The following is a 21,788-nucleotide window of genomic DNA, read 5'->3' on the forward strand; positions in this document are numbered from 1 at the left end:
TAAAGGATAATTTCTATATTGTGATTTCCTGATGCTACTGTGGTCATAAGTTGTATCATACTTCTTCAAAATAAATGTTTTTATAGTTATTCAACAACTTCTTTAATTGCCACTTTGTCACATAGAATTTGACATGAAAGAAAGAACGTATGTTTGCAATACTTGTACTTCAGAGGACGACTGCAGTGTCCCGGCTTCCCGGCTTACACATGTACATATCACACAATAATAGAGATCATAATAATGCCGGCGATTCAGAGAAGCAAAAATAAATAATCAGCAGAAGGCGTCACAGATAAGTGCTGGCGGGTCCGCTAAGGGTGTCTCTGGCGAGCCAAGACACGGCCCGGTGGCCGAGGTCTTCCTGGATCCGGGCCCGTCCAAGTCCGCCGGCGTCCTGAGCGTGACGGCGCTCGCGGTGCCCATCTGAGCTCGTTGGCTGTGAGACGCGCGGGAGCTCTCCGTATCTGGACAGTTCCAAATCTGAAGTCAGCGTCGCAAGATAAGAGAGTCAGGAATTCCCTTTCTAAACGCGTTGATGGCAGAAATAAAATGGAGCAACGCGTATCCTTGCCGAGATTCGAACCCGCGGACTGCCTACGCGACTCACCCGCGGACTGCCTGCGCGGGCTGAGCCACTTGTGCGTGAGCACGGGGCCGCAGCACGCCGCGGTGAGGCGGCGGCCGAGTCGCGCCAGCACCTGCCGGTACTTGGGGATGGTGAGGGTGTACAGCACCGGGTTGATGGCCGAGTTGATGGGCACCAGGAACACCACGACCCACGCGTACAGCTCGGCTGCAACAACCACACGTCATCCCCATGGCCTCCTGCTTTTCCCAGTGGCCACCCCATTCGGCACCCCCCCACGCACCGGAAATGTGGACACCCGTCAGCGCGAGGACCTTCATGATGGCGATGGGCAGCCAGCAGCACGCGTCCGTCAGCACGATGAAGAAGAAGCGCACGGCCACGTCCACGTCGCCCACGGCCAGCGGGGTGGCGCGCCGCGTGCGCACGATGCTCAAGAACATGCCCAAGTACAGCAGCGCCACCAGCAGCAGGCTGGAAGAGAGCGGTCATGTCACGTTAGAGCTCCCAGGGGAAGACCCTTCCGTTTCACTGTGAGTTTCATGAGGGGCGCCTGTGCGACTGGCAACCGACAGCCCCCGAGAACAAAAATTATGTGTTGGGTATGTCTTGATTGCCATACCCTACAGGGCGACGAGCACAAGTGCCGCCGTCCCCGCATGCCATAAGAGACAAACACCCTTTTATTGAGGAGTGGTGCGCGCGGGGAGTAGTCAAAACGGTGAACGACACCGCCACCGCGAGACCTTTTTCGAAAGCAAGTCTAGCACTCGCGTTACCTCGGCGAGCCCGGGGTCATCCGGCAGTGGGTGGAGGCCCAGCCCCCGGACCACCCAGTAGCCCGTCCCCGCACTCCCGGCCCGCGAGACGCGCTGCGCGGTTCAAAAAGACCACCGAACGCCCTCGGCGAGGCCGCCGCGACACCTAGCGGCGGCGCGCCGAAGCTCGCGCGGCGCGCGGGAGCGGCGGGAAAGCGGCGCCCGTTCAACTTGCCTGACGCCGTTGACGCAGAGGAAGATGAAGGCGGAGTACTGCCAGCCCACCAGGAACGGGTCGTCCACGTGCAGCGGGAAGCACATGCCGTTGGTGCCGTAGAAGCGTGTGCTGGTGCGCCAGTGCACGATCACTGCAAAAAAACCGCAGGGAGTAACACGTCAATGAGGTTGGCGCTCGCTGGGGGTTCTCGGGGTTTTCGGGGTTCTCACCGGGCAGCACTGCGAGGATGAGGCCCGAAACCCAAATGGCAGCCACCGACTTGGCCGAGGACCCGAACGACATGAGGTTCCGGCCGAGCGGGTCCGCGATGAGGAGGAAGCGGTCCAGCGACATGAACACCAACGTCATCACCGACACCTGGGCTGGACACACGTTTTCTCCAGACGCTCGCGCATTCGCAGGAACGGATGAATTTCATTCTTTGTCTCAGACAGTCGGTAAATGAAACTTTTTTCGTTTGTCAATTGGGCTGCCTACCTCGCGGGCGCGAACCTGCGGCACCCCGCTGGGTAGGCCACCCAATTCACACAGACGATAACCCCGTGACCTTGCACTTGGGAGGCTGGCCCGCAATCGCGTGCCACTCGGTGTACTGTACCTCTGAGGAAAGCATGGACATGACCCCGGCTATGGTGCACACCCACGACGTCATCCAGGAGTGGGCCCAGCCGTTGTACTGGCCTCGCATCACCTCGTCGGCGCTGGCGATCACCAGCAGGTACACCCCCATCAGCAGGTCGGCCGCTGCGCCAGTTTCGAAAATTGAAGAGTTGGCCCCAAAGTGAGGCGATTTAAAATACCCGACGGGTTTTGAGCTCCAGAGTCGCTAAATGGGACTCGAACCGCACGTGTGGCCCCACCAATGAACTGCTCTCCGAATGGGGAATCCATTGGTGGGGTCACACGTTCGGTTCGAGTCCCGTTAAGCGACTCTGGAGCTCTGCACGCGTCCGGAGGTTTGCCCTACCGGCCAGGCTGCGGATGACGAGGCTGAGCACGCGGTTGTCGTCGTTGAGGGCCGCTCTGCCCGACATGACGAGCACGTTGGCGCCCAGCGTGAAGCCCGCCACCAGCCACACCGTCAGCCGCAGCGGCAGCGCGTGCAGCAGGTGCTCCATGGACGACACGCCTTGCAAACATTTTTACTTTCAAAAATTACAAATGTTTCAAAAAAAAATTATGAAAATTGAAAAACCGGCTTACCGTCGTTGTTCGGCTTGCATCGCGGCACGTGCGGCACGAAGGAGCAGTAATAGTAAAATTTGAAATACCTGCCACGGAGGAGGAGGCGGGAGTTAGTGGGGCCTACACCTCGTCTTGCCACGCGGACCGTCAATCAATGCCAGTGTACTCACACGTTGGACAACTTGGGCAGCACGGAGAACATACCGGTGTCTATGTCGTCAATGTCTATGTCCTCCAGCCCTCTGAAAAAAAAAGTCCGTTTGATTCGTTGGCAGCCTAAAACACTGTCACCTTATTAATTTTCAATACGCAGGTACTTCTTACAGAGATGTGAGGTTGTGTAGTCGGAAGAAAAGGTGTCCTGGGATGAGCACGGGGTTTCCGCCTAGATCTCTGCGACGGCACGGTGTTTGTTCAGTTCGTAACTTGTAATTTAAAAAAAAAATTCTTAGCAGTTTGAGGCAGTTACTTACAGTTTCGTGAGTAACACAAGAGAGTCGAAGATATGGTCGGGTAGAGATCTGAGTTTGTTGTGCGCCAGACGCCTGGAAACAGGAAACAAAACGTTACGTTGTGAAGAGAATAGTAGCCTTTTAGCCAATGGCAGCCAGCTCACAGTTCTTTCAGCAACGTGAGCTTCACGAAGGCGTTGGCGTGAATGCTCGAGATGGCGTTGTTGTCGAGTTCACTGGAAGAAAAGGGCATTAAAATGAACAGCACGACATGTTTTAGTGTGCGCGTCAGAGCAAAATGTATCGGGGGCTCGTAGTGGGAGGAAATACTTACAGAAGCGTCAACTTACTCAGCCTAGCAAAAGTCATTTCGTCAATTCGCGTCACCTTGTTGCGAGTCATGTTGCTGCAAAATTAAAAGAGCGCATCGTCAGCCACCAGGCCGGCCCCTCGCAAGACGCTTAACTGAAGGTGCTTACAGCTCGCGGAGCGATGCCATGGGGGGGAATTCCCGGCGCAGAAGCTGCAGGTTGTTGCTCGTGATACTCCTGCGCAAGGGCGGATCAAAATAAAAACAAATCGAGTGCTTCTTCAGCTTTTCCACACCTTCCAGGCACTCACAGCCACTCCAGCGATCCCAGCGCCTCCAGCCGCTCCAGCGGCCACGCGCCGTCCTCCAGCAGGTTGTTGTCCAGGAACATCCACTGCAGCCTGGCCAGGTCCTGGAGCTCGCCCGGCGCCGCGTCCCAACGCCGCAGCCGGTTGTTCATCAGCAGCCAGGATCATATGAAAGAGGTGAGAACAGTGCATGAACCCGACATGACTTAAAAAAAAGAGTCGCGACAAAATTGACTGGGTTCTTCGGTTCTTACAGCTTGAGGAGGCTCCTCTTCCCGGCAAAGGTGCCCGCGGGGATGGTGGACAGCCTGTTTCCGCCCAGGTGGCTGCAAGAGAAACGTCGGTGGGGAAACAGTGTCGAGTCAAACGGCCAGCAGATCACCTCCGCATCAGTCAGTACTCACAGCAGCTGCAGGTGCGAGTAGTTGGCGAACGAGTCCTTGTCCACGGCGTCGATCGAGTTGTTGAGGAGGACCCTGGGCCGGGGGGAACCGAGTCGTAGCAAACAGTCAGTCGCGCATCACCGTCGTTGCTCTGTCTCTCTCGCACCGACGGGGCGTGCTAGGCAGTCCTCCACGGGTGCGAGAGAGACAGGGTGTGACTCACAGTTTGGTGAGGTTCCCCTGCACGGCGGCGGGCGCGGACTGCAGGCCTTCCCCGCGGCAGTTGAGCCTCGTCTCGTCGCAGCGACACCGCGGCGGGAACCTGGAGAGGGCTACCGACCGGCATGCCGCCAAAAAACAAAAAAAGGCGCCAAGTCAGAGGCCCGCACATACAGGGGGACCGAGTGGCAAAATCGCCGACGCGTTCACTATCACTGACAGGGTCGCGCGATATAAAAGCGATTTTTATAGCGTGGCGGCGTTTGTTCTGCTCACCGCACACTCTGCGCGCCGACGGCGTCCTCGGGGAGGTGAGAGCGCCGAGCACCGTGTGCAGCACGCCGTCGCTGCCAGACCAGTCGGCTGAAAAAAAAAACTTTTAGAAAAATGAAGGCGAGTTGCCTGTGAGGATTTGAACCCGCGACACTGACCACAGCCGACGCTGTCCTCGTCCTCGCCGCCGGGGCAGTCGATGTGGCCGTTGCACCAGGAGCGCTGGGGGATGCAGGTGGCCGCCGAGGAGCACGGCATGGCCCCGGGGCCGCACGGGCCTGCCAACCACACTCGCATTTACTCAAAACAATAACAAGTTTCGCGAGTCCCTTGTTCTCTGCCTATCTCTTACCCGATTGCGATAGGTGGAGGCCGATGAGCAGTAGGGAGCCGACCAGGAGCAGCACGCCGAGGGTGCCCGCCGCGACGTGCAGCCACCGCATGCTCTGTCTTCGGGGCAGAAACATTAATTCGCCGAATGGGTTCGTGCTCTTGGAAGGGAGGTAACCAACTCACCAGTGCGGCCGAGGACACGCGGCAGGGACGGAGGATGGCGCTACCCTCAGCGCCTCGCTCAGCGCAGCGGGGGCCGCGGCGCCGACTCGCCGTCCTGGGGGCGCGGGGGTGGCGACGGCGGGGACGACGGGGGCCTCGGCGCCGCGCGGTTCCCCATCATCGAGATGAGAGCCCCCTTGACGTCAGCCCGTCCGCGTCAGCCTGCAAGCGCGCCGCCGACTTGCCATTCACGAGCCGTGGAAACGCGCCGCCCTTCCCACGTGTGCCAGCGACGCCCGGCGATCGCGCCGATGAAAGAGGCCCTGATTGGCCCAAATTGCGGCCCGGGTGACGTCACTCACTGGAAAGGGAATTGGAGGCCCCGAAGCGGGCGCGCCGCAAAGTGAAATGGTGTTTTAACTGGAAAGTGTGGTCAGCGCGTCGCGTCCTCTCCGCCACCCTCCCCGTCGGCCGCCTCGGCACTGTACGCGTGACGCGGTGCGCCGCCATGGCGCCGCCAAGGCCAAGGCGGCTCTGAATAATGACAGCTGCCACCGCGCCGTCGTCTCGCCCCGTCTCCCTTCGAGCCGACGCGATGATGTACGCGCGGACGCAGACTCTCTCTTTCTCCGAAGGGTTCTTCCCGCCGCGGGAAATCTGCGTTGGACTTCCCTATTGACCCTACGGTTCGGTCGTGTGGCCAAACTCAGTCGAGTGAACAATCAGCGATCACGAACCCCAACAACGACGGCACGCACTCGGTGGTGGCTCACAAGAACAGCCGTGGGACTTCCCTGAGGCGCGACTCACCCTGCTGCGTCGCGCGCCCTGCTTCCGTACCTTCCCGGCCGTGCCAGTGTAGGACCAGGACCAGGCCGCCACTGGTGCGCTTGACGCTGTGCACTGCCGTGCGGCGTGTCTGTCGGACTGACTGCCGACGGGGCGCCGCCTAGCTGCGTCGCCGTCCAGCTCCAGGGGTGTGGCGCCCCCACTCCGCCCCGCCACGGCCCCGCCATGGCCCCACCCGCCCCAACGGGCGGTGCAAGTACAATCTGGTCTCATCTCGAACCACCGCGTGACTAGGGGTCCGGCTGATATTTGGTTGTTTAATTGAGTGATGAACATCATGTCGTGTGACTGTTGAGCTCAAATTCTCACTCAACTGGTGCAGTGGCAGTTGTTTCCACCCGGCTGTCCGTCCAGTGTGCCAGCTTTCAAATATCTGGAACTTCGGCTCAAACTGGCCACGCGAGTCTGAGTGGTAGTGTGGTGATGGCGCCTGCCGAGTCGAGCGTAGGCAATGCGCTCGACTCGGATGCAGTGCGTGGTGCGTTGGGTGGCCCAAGGGGTGAGTAGGGCTCTAGTTACCGTGGCCCTCGCGGCCCAGGCCCAGCGGGAAGCGCTTACAGTGAGTGCGCTACGCAGTCCAGCTGTCAGTGAAGCGGGCGCGTGCCCGTGGCCGCACCTTCTGGATCAGCCGATGATCAGCCTCTGCGTGCCGAGCGCAAATCCCACCGCTCCAAAACACGCGCCACTGGCCCATTGGCGGTGGGCGTGAGTCCCCGTCGACTGATTCCGAGAGTCGCTTTCGTCGCTCTCTCTCTCTCTCTCTCTCTCGCACCTATACGGAACGCCCCATGAGTGCGAGAGAGACGGAGCGATGAAAATGACTCTCGGAATCAGTCTGCAGTCCGGTAATTGAGCTTCCCATTCAGGGCTGGGGCACGTGCGTGGCACCGGGGCACCAGCTAGAGCAGACTAGACCGGCCTAGACCTACCAAGCCGACCAAGACCACCTTAGGCCGACAGTGGGCTCAACATAAAAAGTCGGTGCCTGATTTTGATCGAGGCCCTCATTTAAAAGTGTGTGCGGTATGCAGCATTTTTGACATTTCAAGGATGGAGAGATGTACATACATGTTGACTCATGGACGCTCTATGTGGCAGCCATTAGTTTATTTTTCAACAAAATACACTGTGCTTACAGTATTATACAAGCAATGCTCCTCTGCAATAATAAAAAATATTAGTCAATTCAGTATGAGGGTAAAAAATAAACACTGAAATGGAATAATGAACTGGAAGTAAAAAATAAATATCTTGGTGGGCAAAAGTTCACATATGGTAATTTCACAAGAATAGCAGGAGCAAGAATATATCACAAATAAATCTAGTTCATTTCAGACCTAGAACAGCTTTTCAATAAAGACAACCAATGAAACTGTCAGAGGGAATAAAACCGAAAATATAGAGCACGCGACAATCAACCACTTAACCAACAAACTTAAAGAGGTCTTACTGGTAATGTTTAGCTAAGGAAAATAGTTACAAGTTACTTGAATCAGCGACCCCCACATACTAAAATCACATTAAGAAACAAATTATCACATTTTACAAGCCATGCTGAAGATTGCCTGAAAACTCTAAGTTACCCTTATGACAAAAAGTAGTAACAGAGCAAATTAGGTCTTACAAGTGTCATTAGGTGACAAAGGTACAACAATGCTTGACAAAAAGTTAACTTTCCCCCACAAACTATGCATGCGTCAGGTGTCATTAAAAGAACAAACCACTTACAAATTAAAATATAGATACACATATGGTTGAGTTCCCAGATAAAACAGCAAATGAAATACTAAATTGAATAAATAAGATACACTATTTTAAAACTATCAGCCTACATGAAGTAGACATGCTTATGTCTAATATTGCAGCCAAAAAGACCCCGTTTCAAATTAATAATCAATCAACAACCAACAGCTGTATTACAGGACCCTTGCCCCCCCCTCACTAAGTCCATGTAAACACAAGGAAAAGGATCAAGGCAATAAAAGTTATTAAATATTGAAATTGGAAATTTCTACAGCCAAAACAAAATGACAATACCTTTGATGTCATTCAACCTGGGTTAAAAATGATCAGAAGAATGGTTACCAACAAAGTCTGAGCAAAGAGAAATAAAAAAAAGATTTGCAGTTAATTGCAAAGTTTCACAAATTCATCAGTCACAAAAAACAATACAAGTTTTAAAAGAATGGAAAAACATCAAAATGTTATCAAGGATTGGGTGTTGTTACTACAACTAACTCGGTTGGCCCTTCAGGAACAGGTGATGATACAATTGGAGCAGTGATGGCAGGTGGTGGAGGAGCGTCACTTTTGAGGTGTTGAACTAGCTTGCGAACTCCAACCATCCATGAACTGCACATAGCTGGGTGATCAACCATTAATCCAACATGAATATGATCAGCATGATCTACATTGCCCATTTTCAGCTCTGAAATTTAAACAAAATAAAAAACATAAAGCACATTTAAATAAATCTAATATTTGTACAGAGTATACAAATTAACTGAAAAGCATTTACCATGAGAGAGCTCCAGTAGCCTTCGATGAACTGAAGAGTTGAGTTTGTCTTCCTCCCACATCTTTTGCATGACAGCAATTCGTTTTTTAATTTCTGTCCTCTGCAAACAGCAAGAAAAAAATAACAACAATCTGAGATTGCACACTTCATTTAAGGGCTGTGAGGCAAATTATTAACTTACCTCTGTTGCTGACAGGCTATAGCTGCGATTGACAACTTCCTCAAGGTTTGATCTGACTGTGGATAGTGTTTCTGTTTTGTCAGGCCCTGGTTCGTTAGTAGCGCTGCTTGATTCACTTGAAGTGCGACTTCGATTTCCACTAAAAGGACCTTGAAGGATGGTTGGTGGAACTGCAGTTGTCACTGTAGAAGGTGGAAGAGTGGGGTTCATTCCACCGGATGGAGGAGAGGTTCCTGATTGCGATGCCAAAGGGTATGCAACCCTTTTATTCAGCAGGTTTGCCCTTTTAGGCCCAGTGGCAGGATTCAAGGCATCGTAGGAGAAGTTTGGTGGGTCGTTCCATCCTGGGTCAGGTATAGAGCCTAAGAAAAAAGAAGAAAAGTAAGTCAACCACTTGCATTTTATAAAGTTGTAAAAAAAATAAAAAATAAAATTGGCTTAAAGCATATCTAACAAGTAACAAAATTTATATCACCAATAGAGGTGCACAGGGGGGCAAATGCAGTGTCAACAAGATGACAGAAACCTTTGTTTACATTTGCAGACAGGGCCATATTTAGCTTCACATGGGCTCATGACAGGGGGAAACGGGTGGAACTGTGCCGTGACACTCTGAGCGAGCGTACAGTGAGGAGCACATGGGTGACACACCCGCGATACGCGATATGCGGCAGATAAGGCCTGAGGAAAAAACATTTGTTTTGCCTCTTGAGGTCTCATCTAACCCCACCTACATAATAAAACTCAGCTGGCCCACTTTCAAGACAGTAAAGGTAGCTGGGCAGCCAGTGAAAAGAAAAGGCCATGTCGTTTAACGAGGATTTGTCGCGTCGAATGCATCATTCAAAGCAGTTTTAACACATGTTTTACCTTTTCTTTGTACCACCTCAGCAGCAGCAGACTGCTCCATTGCAGCACGGGGAAACAAAGCAACAGAGCGCGCCAAATGTGCTGTCGCCTTTAAATAAGTGTCGCGGCTCTCGGCGCCACTATTGGTATTAATGCTGCAAGTTTGCTGGACAGAAAACAGCGTTCTTTTGCTTTAAAATGACGAAATGTAGACACTTCCCATATGCTCTCTGCTTCTGCGTTATTTTTTTACGTCTCGTTCACCTGCGAATAATGCTCCGCCTTCCATTACTCGTGGTGCGCTATGCGCCCGACGTCAGACGAAAAACGTGCCCTGAGAGGTTAAGTTTGTTTTCGTCAACTTGAGGAGATGGGTCAACAGGGAAAATCAAATAAGATGGCAAACGGAAAACTTAAAAGAGGAACCGAAAAGAAACCTAAAAAGAAAGTGAAGCCTTGGTCTGGTAAAAAGAAAACTGACTCAGAAAAAGCTGTCATAGCAAAACTTCGCAGTAAATACAACCAGGTATGACTTCCACTTCATCCCCTTATACTTCAAACCTTATTTGATGAAAGAGAACTCATGTAAGCATTATTTCTGTCTTTAATTTTCAGATCGATCCTAAGAAAATTAAGTACTTCAAAGACTTTCCATTATCGGATGAGACCCAACGAGGCCTCAAAGAACATGGGTTTGTTGAGCCGACAGAAATTCAAAGAGAGAGCATTGGACTGAGTTTGAAAGGTCAAGACATTTTAGGCGCTGCCAAAACTGGGAGTGGAAAAACTTTGGCATTCTTGGTTCCGGTAAGAATAATTCCCATGCTCCTTTACTCGTTATCAGTCGATCAAAGCCTACCCATAGTTTTACTTATTCTTTACACATCAGATTTTAGAGATTTTGCACGGTAAACAATGGACTCGTTTGGATGGCTTAGGAGCATTAATCATCACCCCAACTCGTGAATTAGCCTATCAGATATTTGAAGCACTTCGGAAAGTTGGTGCTCACCATGATTTCTCAGCTGGACTCATCATAGGTAGTATGCGTGTCCCTATGTATCTTTCAAATACAGTTTTATTCTTTTGCAGCTATTCCATTTTTGATTGTGTTAGTAACTCCCATGGTTTTTCTCTTGCAGGAGGAAAAGACCTTAAAATGGAGAGGTCTCGCATGGATCAACTCAATATAATTATCTGTACCCCAGGGCGCTTATTACAGCACATGGACGAAAACCCATTGTTCGATTGTTTCAATTTACAGGTGGGAAATATTTTTTTACTTGTATGTTATCTTTATTGTCTGTTTCTTTTTAAAAATGTGGTATTGTTCGTTGCCTCAACCATTCTTAGGTTCTAGTTTTAGATGAAGCGGATCGTATTCTTGATCTTGGTTTCAAACAAGCAATGAATAGCATAATTCAAAATCTACCCACTGAAAGACAAACGCTTCTATTTTCTGCGACCCAAACTAAGTATGCATTGAATCTGTTATTAGAAAATTCTCTTTACAAGAATTCTATGTCTAATGAGACCTCTCCCTGCTTTCAGACGTGTTGAAGATTTAGCTAGGCTCAGTTTGAAAGATCCAATGTATGTTTCTGTTCATGAACATGCTGCTCACAGCACTCCTGAATCACTTGCTCAAAGTTACCTCGTTTGTGAGCTTGAGGATAAAATTTCAGTCTTGTTTTCTTTTCTCAAAAGCCATACAAAGCATAAAGTGATTGTCTTCTTGTCAAGTTGTAAACAGGTAAACCCACAAAGTACAAATGCCATAAAGTCTCTTATGGTTACAAGGCTCTGACTGTCATTATTTTACAGGTAAAATATATGTATGAAATTTTCGAGCTGCTGAGACCAGGAATACCATTACTAGCTCTTTATGGTACATTGAATCAAATGAGGAGAATGGCGATCTATGAAGAGTTTTGCCGCAAAGCCAAGGTGGTGTTGTTTGCGACTGATATTGCATCCCGTGGTCTTGGTAAGTAATCATCCAAACAGTATTTTTAAACAGGCCTGGTTTTTAATTTACTTATATAATACATAATTTCCTCTTTAGATTTCCCTGCTGTGAATTGGGTTGTGCAATTGGACTGTCCAGAAAATGCAGACACATATATCCATAGAGCAGGTCGAACAGCCAGATTACAGGAATCTGGAGAGAGCCTATTGTTTCTCTTGCCTTCAGAAAAAGAACCCATGCTAAAAAGGCTAGAGGACCACAAAATTCCTATCAAAGAAATACAGTAAGCGTCTTTTTGATTATTCATCATAAACATGTTATTTAAATCTAACATTGATGTGGCCTTTCTTTTCAAGTGTAAATCCTGAGAAGTTGACAAATCCAGGTCCAAAAATTGAGTCATTTCTTGCTAAATCTCCAGAGCTGAAAGAGAGTGCCCAAAGGGCTTTTGTTGCGTATGTTAAATCAGTTTTTCTCATGAAAGATAAGGACGTTTTTAACATTGAGGCTCTTGATACTGATGCTTATGCGAGGTATAGTCTTACCATAAAGCTTGAAATATTCAGAAAATTTTGTGTATCTTATCTTTAAACATCTCATAATTCTTGCTTTTGTCCTTTTTATGTCTTACCTGAAAAGATCCCTTGGCTGGCCATTCCTCCAAGAATAAGATTCTTGCAGAGAAAAAAGCAACGAGAAGATATGCAAAGAAATTTGAAAAATGAGAAGATCCTTTCCAAAGCCGGAAAGGAAAGTTTGACACAGTCTCCTAAGAAAAATATCAGCCCCAAAAAGAGTGTAGGCAAAGACACTGATGAACCTGACTCTGATAAAGAATCAGAGGATGATGATACTGATGAGGAATCAGAAGATGTTACTGATGTGGAATCAGAAGATAATACTGATGGGGTTGAACAGAAGGTTAAGCCTGAAACTAAGCAGGAGCAAAAGAAAATTTTAAAAGGGTTTAATTTTGAATCTGGTCAGTATCATACTAAGCATTTTTGGTGATATGAAATAAATGTTTTTTATGGTGTTGTATATTATTGATTGCAATGAAATTTATTTCAGATGACAGTGATGATGAAGATGTCTTGAAATTGAAACGTCACAACCATGAGTTGGCTGCTGAAATAGCTCCCCTCACAGAAGAAGAATTGAAAAAGCCTAAAGGCAAAAATAAAACTCAACCCCTAACTAAACCTGCAGTTGCAAAGAAATTCTTGAGAAAAAAAATTCAACTTAACAAAAAAGTGGAGTTTGATGAAGAAGGCAGGGTAAGGAACTTTTACACGGCTGTTATTTTGCTAACATATTGAATCGTGAATGATAGAGAGTAATATTTGTGTGCCTGTTGTTGTGTGTCTGATGAAGGTTGTATTGGATCCTAAAAGTCAGAAGGTGTCAGCTCTTGCCCAGGAGTATGATGCTGAAGATGTTGGAGGTATTGACATTGAAAAGGCAAAGGCAGTCATGAGGGAGGAAGATCTCATTGACAAACAAAACTTCAAAGCTAAAATTCGGGCAAAACATAGGTAACAACAGATCATGTAAACATGTTCAGTTTTTGTCATGTGTGTTGCTCCTATTAAATATCATTTTATTTCTAGGGAGGAGAAAAATAAGGCTAAGTTCAAAAAGCAGGATGAGGAGGTGCATGATGACTTCAGTAGTGATGAAAGTAGTGGTCCAGACCTATCATGGCTTCCCGATCCCGATAGTATTTATGGGCCAAAGAAGAGTGATGATGAGGATGAGGAATTTTACAGTGGCGGTTCTAGCCACAAACAACACCGCAAAAAGAAAAATTCATTTAGTTCAAGGGAGGATGATGCAAGTGAAAGTGACGAGAGCAGCCCTCCTCCTCCCCCTCAGTAAGTACATTTATGGTTTGTCCAATAATTTGTGCATCTTATTAAAATTGCCTTCTGTATGGGATTGTTATATTTTACAGGTCCAAGCGCAAATTAAAGAAACAAGGAGGTAAAGAAGGCAAGAAGGTTCGGCACAACAAAGAAGAATCGTATGCTACATTGGACACTGGGTTATCTCTCCAAGAAGATGAGGAGCTTGCTTTGAAATTCCTAAGGGCTGGTCGCTCATAAATTTATGTTGATATTTGTTATGAATTTTAAGTTAGTGAATAAATCATATTGTATGGATTAATAACATGCATTGAAATTAGTATCAATGTATTCTTTGGAGGGGGTGCACTCACCCCTCTGTCAGTAGTTTCTTTAAAAAAATGGAACCGGATGCATAACATCTTTCTGACAAGTGGGATTACACCATGGAAGTAAACTTAAGCCCACAAAAAATTACTTCACAATTCTACAAGTGAATTACTATCACTGAGGGCAAGAACAAACTAGTTTCAGTAATTTAACAACAACACTCCTTGTTTGCATCAAGTACCAAAGACTGTCATACAATTTAACTAAAGCAGGGTAATGATAAAGGAAAACAGATTTTTAAGCAACCATACTTTTATTACACAAAGCTGTACAAATCGAGGATGGCTGCAAAGCCTGCATCTAAATTATGAGTTGGAGTTGGGTCCTCGCCTCCTGCCGAAACCGGGAACGACGTTAACGAAGCGGCGGTTGTACTGGATACGCCTCTTGGCACGGCCAGTCCTCTTCTTTTTCTTCTCCTGCTTCTCAACCTTGGGGGTCTGTCCCTTGACCTTACCGGCACGAGCCAGAGAACCGTGGACCTTACCTAGGGGCAGGAGAAAAGCAGAATTAGATCAAGGGTAAGAGACAATAAATGGGAAGGAAGATGTTCTCGATTGGGTCCAAGGAAACACAAAAAGGCATTTCAAAGAAGGTGTAGAGCGTATGAAACACATGTAATGAATAAGGGAAACATAAAAGTTACCACAAAATGACTTGGTACTTCAGTTTGTTTTTTTTTAAGTTAAATTTAGTAAAACCTTAAGAAATAAAATTACTGAGTACAATAACTAAAGTAACCGGTGAAAAAGGTTGGCACTCTGGTTGTACAGCTGAAACTCAATTCAGTACTATACTGTAATTGAAGATCACTTGAAAACTGTTATCATACAAGCTAAGAAAGGTTTGAGGATTGTGAGAGTATTTAAAAAAGCACTACAGCAGAGGATTAGATTAAGTCTTGAATAATGTAGAAAAATCACACAAAAGAAAACTATGTGCATATAACTTGTGACTTATGCCCCGATGATATAAGAATCAATGGTGCACTGTTACTGTCAAATGAGAAACTTACCTCCGAGCAGGGGAATAGTGACATCAATGCTCACTGATGCAAGACCATCAACAGACAGATCGTCAGTCAAGGGAGCGCCCTCGCTGTACAGGCAGAGCAGTTCCTTGGGAACATCCTCCAACCGGGAGATTTGTTCCTGAAAAGTAAGATACAAATGCCATTCATTAACATATTCAAATGTGCACTGGAAGACAGTAATCGTGCAAATGCTATGAGAAACATTGAATCATACAAAGACTTAGATTTCTAACCTTGATCTGAGAAATGGTCTCGGAGCCGGAACACTCCAAGACATGATTGGACTGGGCACGAACGTGAAGCTGCATTTTGTTGTTTGTCTGCAACACACAAAAATAGCACTGTTAAAGAAAAGGTAACAGGAATTTCATGAGTCTTGAATGTACTGATGAGGTGAGTGCAAATGGAGTGACATGGGAATTGCTTGACAATGGCAACATAACCCTACTAACAACCAGTATGTTAAACAGGTGCAAACTATCATTCCAATGTGATTTAAGGAGAGACGACCCTAAACGGAGTTGTGGAGGACTGACAGCTTTTAAAACCGGTGAAGAATGGATTTGAAAGATAAGAAATTGCAAAAGTACGGAAACGTGAAGGGGCCTGAGGCACACGCCGGACGAAACACAACAAGGCAGATCGGCACTAAGGGGGCCACAAGTTTCTCAATTTGAGTCACGCCACTACTATACAACTAAGTTCAGCGATTTTAAACACCAATGTCGGACGATACGGGTGAAACATAATCAAAATTTACAAATTTCGCACCTCACTCCCAAACACACCACAGATCCACGCTGCAAGGAAAGGCGGAAACGGATTCCAGAACCCAGGATCTGTTGCCGACCTGCGATTCGTTGGCTGGGGGATAGTGTTGCATGCGGCCAAGGTTACAAGAAAAGGAGGCCCGCTTATTTATTTGAAAAGCACAATCTGGATACATCCTTTTGTAGTAAAATTTTCAATTTCATTTCTTTATGAGGAAAAAGTTAAGACTTGACCATTTTTTTCCTCTCGGAAACAGAAGTTGAAGGTGTGTGTTTTTTTAAGACCGTTGTGTTGGTATGAGATTTACTTGACAGACGATGTTACACTCAAATGCAATGTTTATTTATGTATTTCTTACGATTATTGGAGCTTTTGAGGTAATTTTTTTCTATTACGTGGTTCTGCTTTAGTCTTATCTCAATTTTGCATGGCTATTTAGTACTCATTCGAGTAAGGAGCTATTTTATTTCGAACTCTAACCCTTGTGGTGGTTCTGTGTTTCTTGTTTACCAAATACTTACCCTCTTGTCTTTCTGCTTTGATTTCAGTGTTTACAACTTCTATGATTGAGTCCCTACGTTCAGACTCGTATGATTAAAGCCCCCCAAAATGGTGGTGAAACCTGGATTTGTTCTCACCCTCTACAGGAAATTTTTTGCAGTTCTGTCACTTGTGCTGCTCCTGTTTTTAGTCATTCTCTTTTTTGTGCATTTCATTCCAAGTAGTTTGTATGACAGAGGCACAAAGTTGCACCACCCTATATCTTTGCAAAATATTGACCACGCTCCTGAATTTACTGTCACTGAAGATGCGCCTGTGTCAGCTCCACGCAATCCTCGCTGCAGTTACTGGGATTGTTTCAATGTATATCGCTGTGGTAATAAAGGTAAGACTTCAAAAAATTATTATTTGATAGTTGTGAAAGAATTTCTTTTAGAATCAACACTGCATCATTCTCCATTTTATTTTATAGGATCAAATAGAATTCTGGTGTACGTGTACCCTCTCCAAAAGTTTGTTGATGAGCATGGCATTCCCATTGGTGGTATGATGTCTCAAGAGATGTACTCTATACTGGAAGCAATTCTAGAGAGTCGGTACTACACACCGGATCCGAGTCAAGCCTGTATTCTTGTTCCCTCTATCGATACTCTTAACCAAAATCGGTTCAGGCCCAAACAAACATCACAGGCTTTAAAATCTCTTCCTCTGTAAGTTCCTTTGAAGTTTTTTCCAATTTTATTTTCATTTTAATGTACCAAATTTCATGTGGGTATTGCATTTATTCTGTTTCAGGTGGAATAATGGGGAAAATCATCTCATTTGGAACATGGTCCCTGGTGCACCACCTGACTACAGTACTGTGGTGGAGTTAGAACTTGGACAGGCCATGGTCGCCGGTGCAGGCCTGTCATCTTGGACTTACAGACAGAGCTTTGATCTATCCTTACCAATTTACAGCCCACTAAGTGGATTGTTAGATGATTCTAACAGCCGTCCTTTGTATTTTAGGTATGTATATCAAAGTAGCTATGTGTTAAAAAAAAATGTTTTAGATAGTTGTGCTGGATTTTTAAAAATGTGTTTTAGGTCTTGGTTATTGGTGTCTGCTCAAACTAATATTCATGCTGAATATTTAACGGAGCTGAGAGCTCTGGCACGTGAATCATCTCAACTTCTGCTCTTAGAACAGTGTACACAGGGAAACTACTCAGTGCGCTGTTCCTCAGGAGCAGGAAGAGAAATGTTTATGTATCCTCAGGTACAAAAAATGTAGAATTTTAGGATTTTTTAGGTTTTGAAATAACCCCTGAAATGCCATGAATAATATATTTTTGTTTTTCCTGCTTTTTAAAAATAGATTCTCCAGGGTGCAACATTCTGTTTGATTATTAGAGGTGCCCGCTTGGCACAGCCTATATTATTAGAAGCCATGGCTGCTGGTTGTGTTCCTGTTATTGTTGCTGATTCATTAGTAATGCCCTTCCAAGAGGTTCTAGATTGGAAAAGGTACTCCTTTTATTTGCAGATTACTCCAAAATACCTTTGTGTCTTTTGCATGGTATTTTATAAATTTCAAAATTGCAACTTCTAGGGCTGCAGTGTTTGTTGCTGAAGAGGAGTTAAGTGGCCTATTGGACACAATACGCCGGATTTCGGATGATCATCTTTTGGAAATGCAGAAAAATGGCCAATATTTGTACCGAAGCTATTTCTCTAACATCAAGACAATTACTAACACTGCTCTAGATATTTTAAACCAAAGAGTTTTCCCACAAAGTAGCAAGACTTATGAAGAATGGAATGTTGCCCCCAATCCAGTAAGTATGATTTTGACCTGACCCACAAGTCACTCTGTATTGACTCATGGACTATGTGTTGTTTACTGTATTTTATTTCTATCTTTATCAGTTGGCTGCCCGCTCTCCACTATTTCTGCAACTTACTGCTCCAAGGTGGCAAGGTTTTACTGCTGTGGTGTTGACTTATGATAGGGTTGAAAGTCTTTTCACTCTTATTAAACAACTTGTTAAGGTACCAAGTTTAAGCAAGATTTTAGTAGTGTGGAACAATCAACGTAAATCCCCACCACATGGTTGGTTTTATCTTTACTTGTTTGCACTCAGCAAATTTTTATCTTGATATTGGTGTGGAAGTGGATTTTAATTAGGGACTTTGTTTTGCTTTTTGCAGCATCAATGTGGCCTAAAATTAATAAGCCGCTCAAAGTAATTCAAACCAAAGCAAATAAGTTGTCTAACCGTTTCTATCCCTACCCGGAAATTGAGACTGAGGCCATCCTGACAATTGATGATGATATTGTAATGCTGACACCTGATGAATTGGAGTTTGGATATGAGGTACTTACATACTCTCCTGTCCTTTTTTGTTTTTACATTCTTCTTTCATTCACTACTTTTTCAAGCCCATAACTACAGCATTATAGCATTTGCAATTGTTTCTTGTTTTTCAGGTGTGGAGAGAGTTTCCTGATAGAATTGTGGGCTTTCCATCTCGCTCACACTTTTGGGATAATGCCACTCAACAGTGGAAGTATGAATCAGAATGGCTCAACAACATATCCATGGTTCTTACTGGAGCTGCTTTTCATCACAAGGTAATAAAATATTTTCTCATTAGAAAAATTTTTATGTGTAAAATTGACACGTAAATCTTTAATTTTATTCTTTTTTCTTGCCAGTACTGGACTTATTTGTATACAACTGCAATGCCTGGAGATATAAAAGATTGGGTTGACTCTCATATGAACTGTGAGGACATAGCAATGAACTTTTTAGTGGCAAATGTGACTAATAAAGCTCCAATCAAGGTTTGTGCATCTATACCTACTTTTACAATATTTTTGTGTAAATTTATTGACCAATACACTTCATCTGATTTCACCTATTTTATTTATTACCAGGTTACGCCTCGCAAGAAATTTAAGTGCCCTGAATGCACTAATAATGAAATGCTCTCTGCTGATCTCAACCATATGGTAGAAAGATCTAGATGTATAGATCGATTTTCTTCCATTTATGGATCTATGCCACTAAAGACTGTGGAGTTCCGAGCAGATCCTGTGTTGTTTAAAGATAACTTCCCAGATAAATTGAAGAGGTTCAATGACATAGGAAGCTTGTGATTGACTTATTGGAATTGTACTGTTTTGAATTTCTAGTCAAATCAAGCAAAAACTGATGTTCTGTTTTCTTTGATTTAAAACCTAACTAGGATTTCAACCTTTTCTTTGTTGTTGAAACCTGTATAAAGATCTCAATGTCTTTCAGAAATTAGCTTAATATACTTGTCAATAATAGGCAAATACTGTCCCCTGCCACCTCAAATTCCAACCTCATGGACAACTATTGTGAAGGATCTGACATTGCAGACACTTCACTCTACTGTACCATCATTTCATGGCATCACTGTATACTAATTTGCACCTTATTGCCTGTTTTGTGTTCTGTAAGATTCTTGACAGCTTGGTTCTATCAGGCAATTTATAAGAAATCTATGATTACAGTACAGCTAGTCATTGCTTTCATAATTGTTCATACATATCATCCCTAGTACTAGTACATTAGGAGCAGTCACAGTTGTATAGAGGTTTTATTTATGTTATGTACAGATTTTTAAAAATATGAATCTCTAATAATGTTTATTGTTAATCAAATTGTTGTTCAACACAAATGTCTTTATGGATGATTGTGCCATATTTTTAAGTTCTAAAGTAAGACAGAATTTTTATCATTTCTGTAATGTCTAGTCAGTAGGCTAAGGTTATTACATTCTAGCATTGTGGTGTAAGTATTAGAAGCTGGAGTTCAGTTATAGCTGAGGAGAACTGTGACAAAACTTGGGCAGCTCTAGATAATGATAAAATGACAGCAGTGGATCTATACTTCCCATTGTATAGACGTATCATGCACTGTCTATTTCCAAGTTTGCTTTTTCATAGTTTTCTAGTCATTATTTCTGAGTTACAATTTATTTTTATGGTGTCAAAAGAGGCTCAAAACTGTTTACGAGGCACTTGGTAGACTTGGACCGAAAATGTCCAATGTCCAACCTCAGCCGTAGCGATGTTCTGTTCTATGTCCAGTCTAACACAATTGACTAGTCTGCAACTTGCACAGAAGAACAAGGCGTACATTCCTGGCACCTTCTTTTTATACTCGCAATGAACTTGCACAAATCGTCACTGCTCAAAGATACGAGCAATTACTGGTTTAATTAATTTGGGAATTTAGTGAACCCATTTGTAAACTTTCTGTTGCCCAGTGATTATTGTGAAAGATGAAGATCTGTTAAAAGTAATAAATAATCAAATAGTACTTGTAAGTGAATGTTTATTTCCTTAACCAAGCTAACAAAATAACTAACTTAAAACATCCAACTAAAACACCCATGAAGGTTACAAATTCAAAAGTTAAAACACGTAAAAATAAAATGTGATCGTCAGAAGAAAACAGTAAAAGTAACAAAAAAAAATGGGAAGACGACCCACTCTAAAATTAGTGGAAGCTGAACGTGGGTCGTCTTGGCTTCACCACGGCGGTAGTTGAGTCAGGATGTTGATGCGGTGGTTCTCGGCTGCTGCACCAAGAGGTGAGCTCATCTTGACTCGAGGGCCGTCCACCTCGTCGGCAAGGGCCATGTCGTTCGCTACAGCGTCGGGGCCGCACCCGCCGCGATGCAGGCCGTCATGCAGACGCCCAGGGCAACGTTGCAGGCGGGCACCGAGCCCACCCCCATGACCGAGCCCGCGGCGAGGTAGCACGCCACGGCTAGCGCGTTGCAGCCCGACTGGCAGATCCCGTAGGCCGCCGGGCCGCCCATCACCTGGACGGGGCCCAGCACGGCGGCGAGCACAAGCACGGCGAGCAGGAAGCTGGAGGACCTCATGGTGGCGATCTGCGGACGCAAACCGGAGCAGAGGTTAGAGCACCGTAGCTCCACGACGGGGTCAGCACCAATCTCGCCCATCCAACACTCAATCAGTCGCAACGAAGATGAACACCCTACCGAGCCAACGCCCGAGATGGCCTGGACGATCTAATGAACTCAATACTCCAGACGCGATCCAACCAACAGCGGCCACCAGTAAACACCTCAGCGCAGAGGCATTTTGCAACAAAGTTTCACTTCACAGATTGAACCTAATCTGGCTACTTACTTGCAATGGTGCTGGATGAAGAGCGACAGCGGGGGCTGCGTGCGGGCTGAATTTGCTGAATTTGCTGGACTGGCTGAACAGGGCTACTGCTGCGTCTCGACGAGCAAAGTCGGCTGGTGCAAACGGGCGGCGTTCACGCATTTATACGCGGCCGAGGCGCAGACGCCAAGGGGAACTCGGAAGAAAGACTGGTCGTGCTGCCAACCTCGGCCACCGAAACCTTCGACTCACAAAGAAAATTGTCAGAGGCCGCAAATCATCAGCACAGTGAAAGGACAGTTCAGTTTTCATCTACAAAGTTCACCGAATCTAACCTAGCCGCGTGGCGAGAAAACCTCGAAGAAATGTTACAGACCATGTTTGACAGAGTGGCACCACTGGCGACAGCGCGCAGGAGTGGGGGAGAAAATGGCCTGCCCACCCCGTCGTTCCCGGGAGGGGGACTCCCTGGTCGATGCGGTCAGGGGAAGGGGGAGGGGGACGGGGCTGTCTGG

General features: G+C 46.1%; 6 protein-coding genes and 1 non-coding gene across 9 annotated transcripts; 2 read left to right on the plus strand and 5 right to left on the minus strand.

Moving 5' to 3' along the window:
* Positions 1-83: 83 nt before the first annotated feature.
* On the minus strand, positions 84-5,282 carry LOC117652161 (relaxin receptor 2-like). Its single transcript, XM_034396862.1, has 22 exons — positions 5,232-5,282; positions 5,068-5,165; positions 4,874-4,993; positions 4,719-4,805; positions 4,447-4,555; positions 4,245-4,316; positions 4,095-4,166; positions 3,844-3,999; positions 3,702-3,770; positions 3,557-3,628; positions 3,387-3,458; positions 3,244-3,315; positions 3,095-3,163; positions 2,941-3,012; positions 2,789-2,856; positions 2,553-2,714; positions 2,184-2,329; positions 1,795-1,942; positions 1,583-1,715; positions 873-1,063; positions 611-796; positions 84-467 (listed from the first exon to the last, which is right to left on the minus strand). The coding sequence occupies exons 2-22, from the start codon at positions 5,156-5,158 to the stop codon at positions 277-279; spliced, it is 2,358 nt and encodes a 785-aa protein (XP_034252753.1). The 5' UTR covers positions 5,159-5,165; positions 5,232-5,282; the 3' UTR covers positions 84-276.
* On the minus strand, positions 1,135-1,275 carry LOC117652906. Its single transcript, XR_004588192.1, has one exon. It is a non-coding gene; the product is annotated as a U11 spliceosomal RNA (small nuclear RNA).
* Positions 5,283-7,128: 1,846 nt separating the features above from the next.
* Positions 7,129-9,760, minus strand: LOC117652176 (steroid receptor RNA activator 1-like). 3 transcript variants are annotated; one of them, XM_034396893.1, is made up of 4 exons: positions 9,285-9,439; positions 8,759-9,120; positions 8,578-8,677; positions 7,129-8,487 (listed from the first exon to the last, which is right to left on the minus strand). In XM_034396893.1, exons 1-4 carry the CDS (start codon positions 9,310-9,312, stop codon positions 8,267-8,269), a joined length of 711 nt encoding a protein of 236 aa, XP_034252784.1. In that variant the 5' UTR covers positions 9,313-9,439; the 3' UTR covers positions 7,129-8,266. The 3 variants fall into 3 exon arrangements, with proteins under 3 accessions (XP_034252784.1, XP_034252782.1, XP_034252783.1); XM_034396891.1 differs by having other exon boundaries at positions 9,234-9,364; XM_034396892.1 differs by lacking the exon at positions 9,285-9,439 and adding an exon at positions 9,629-9,760 and having other exon boundaries at positions 7,131-8,487.
* Positions 9,761-9,879: 119 nt separating this feature from the next.
* LOC117652174 (probable ATP-dependent RNA helicase DDX10) lies at positions 9,880-13,761 on the plus strand. Its single transcript, XM_034396888.1, is given in 15 exon segments — positions 9,880-10,133; positions 10,223-10,414; positions 10,497-10,647; positions 10,750-10,871; positions 10,961-11,082; positions 11,159-11,360; positions 11,432-11,594; positions 11,673-11,859; positions 11,933-12,109; positions 12,216-12,223; positions 12,226-12,558; positions 12,648-12,853; positions 12,951-13,111; positions 13,187-13,450; positions 13,531-13,761. Coding segments are annotated over 15 exon segments (2,595 nt in total). The 5' UTR covers positions 9,880-9,977; the 3' UTR covers positions 13,682-13,761.
* A 283-nt stretch (positions 13,762-14,044) lies between these two features.
* On the minus strand, positions 14,045-15,749 carry LOC117652177. Its single transcript, XM_034396894.1, has 4 exons — positions 15,615-15,749; positions 15,077-15,163; positions 14,826-14,961; positions 14,045-14,297 (listed from the first exon to the last, which is right to left on the minus strand). The coding sequence occupies exons 2-4, from the start codon at positions 15,149-15,151 to the stop codon at positions 14,116-14,118; spliced, it is 393 nt and encodes a 130-aa protein (XP_034252785.1). The 5' UTR covers positions 15,152-15,163; positions 15,615-15,749; the 3' UTR covers positions 14,045-14,115.
* A 94-nt stretch (positions 15,750-15,843) lies between these two features.
* LOC117652175 (exostosin-2) lies at positions 15,844-20,452 on the plus strand. Its single transcript, XM_034396889.1, has 12 exons — positions 15,844-15,991; positions 16,163-16,500; positions 16,588-16,825; positions 16,911-17,126; positions 17,205-17,376; positions 17,476-17,624; positions 17,710-17,935; positions 18,027-18,210; positions 18,309-18,475; positions 18,589-18,732; positions 18,817-18,945; positions 19,039-20,452. Exons 2-12 carry the CDS (start codon positions 16,224-16,226, stop codon positions 19,258-19,260), a joined length of 2,124 nt encoding a protein of 707 aa, XP_034252780.1. The 5' UTR covers positions 15,844-15,991; positions 16,163-16,223; the 3' UTR covers positions 19,261-20,452.
* LOC117652178 lies at positions 20,451-21,534 on the minus strand. Its single transcript, XM_034396895.1, has 2 exons — positions 21,295-21,534; positions 20,451-21,032 (listed from the first exon to the last, which is right to left on the minus strand). The coding sequence occupies exons 1-2, from the start codon at positions 21,433-21,435 to the stop codon at positions 20,784-20,786; spliced, it is 390 nt and encodes a 129-aa protein (XP_034252786.1). The 5' UTR covers positions 21,436-21,534; the 3' UTR covers positions 20,451-20,783.
* Between the last annotated feature and the right edge of the window lie 254 nt (positions 21,535-21,788).

Source organism: Thrips palmi, unplaced genomic scaffold, assembly GCF_012932325.1.
Source record: "Thrips palmi isolate BJ-2018 unplaced genomic scaffold, TpBJ-2018v1 HiC_scaffold_7, whole genome shotgun sequence".
Taxonomy (NCBI): Eukaryota; Metazoa; Arthropoda; class Insecta; order Thysanoptera; family Thripidae; genus Thrips; species Thrips palmi.

Bases quoted from the DNA above. Each gene is read 5' to 3' on its own strand.
- LOC117652176 (XM_034396891.1), bottom strand. From the start codon at position 9,312: ATGGCCCTGTCTGCAAATGTAAACAAAGGTTTCTGTCATCTTGTTGAC. The intron at 9,121-9,233 runs GTGATATAAATT...CTTTTTTCTTAG, and splicing joins CCCCCTGTGCACCTCTATTG to GCTCTATACCTGACCCAGGA. The intron at 8,678-8,758 runs GTAAGTTAATAA...TGCTGTTTGCAG, and splicing joins ATAGCCTGTCAGCAACAGAG to AGGACAGAAATTAAAAAACG.
- LOC117652175 (XM_034396889.1), top strand. From the start codon at position 16,224: ATGGTGGTGAAACCTGGATTTGTTCTCACCCTCTACAGGAAATTTTTT. The intron at 16,826-16,910 runs GTAAGTTCCTTT...ATTCTGTTTCAG, and splicing joins GCTTTAAAATCTCTTCCTCT to GTGGAATAATGGGGAAAATC. The intron at 17,127-17,204 runs GTATGTATATCA...AATGTGTTTTAG, and splicing joins AGCCGTCCTTTGTATTTTAG to GTCTTGGTTATTGGTGTCTG.
- LOC117652178 (XM_034396895.1), bottom strand. From the start codon at position 21,435: ATGCGTGAACGCCGCCCGTTTGCACCAGCCGACTTTGCTCGTCGAGAC. The intron at 21,033-21,294 runs GTAAGTAGCCAG...TTGCGTCCGCAG, and splicing joins TTCATCCAGCACCATTGCAA to ATCGCCACCATGAGGTCCTC.
- LOC117652177 (XM_034396894.1), bottom strand. From the start codon at position 15,151: ATGCAGCTTCACGTTCGTGCCCAGTCCAATCATGTCTTGGAGTGTTCC. The intron at 14,962-15,076 runs GTTAGAAATCTA...CTTACTTTTCAG, and splicing joins AGACCATTTCTCAGATCAAG to GAACAAATCTCCCGGTTGGA. The intron at 14,298-14,825 runs GTAAGTTTCTCA...TCCTGCCCCTAG, and splicing joins CACTATTCCCCTGCTCGGAG to GTAAGGTCCACGGTTCTCTG.
- LOC117652161 (XM_034396862.1), bottom strand. From the start codon at position 5,158: ATGCGGTGGCTGCACGTCGCGGCGGGCACCCTCGGCGTGCTGCTCCTG. The intron at 4,556-4,718 runs GTGAGCAGAACA...GCCGGTCGGTAG, and splicing joins GTCGGCGCGCAGAGTGTGCG to CCCTCTCCAGGTTCCCGCCG. The intron at 1,716-1,794 runs GTGAGAACCCCG...GTTTTTTTGCAG, and splicing joins CATCCTCGCAGTGCTGCCCG to TGATCGTGCACTGGCGCACC.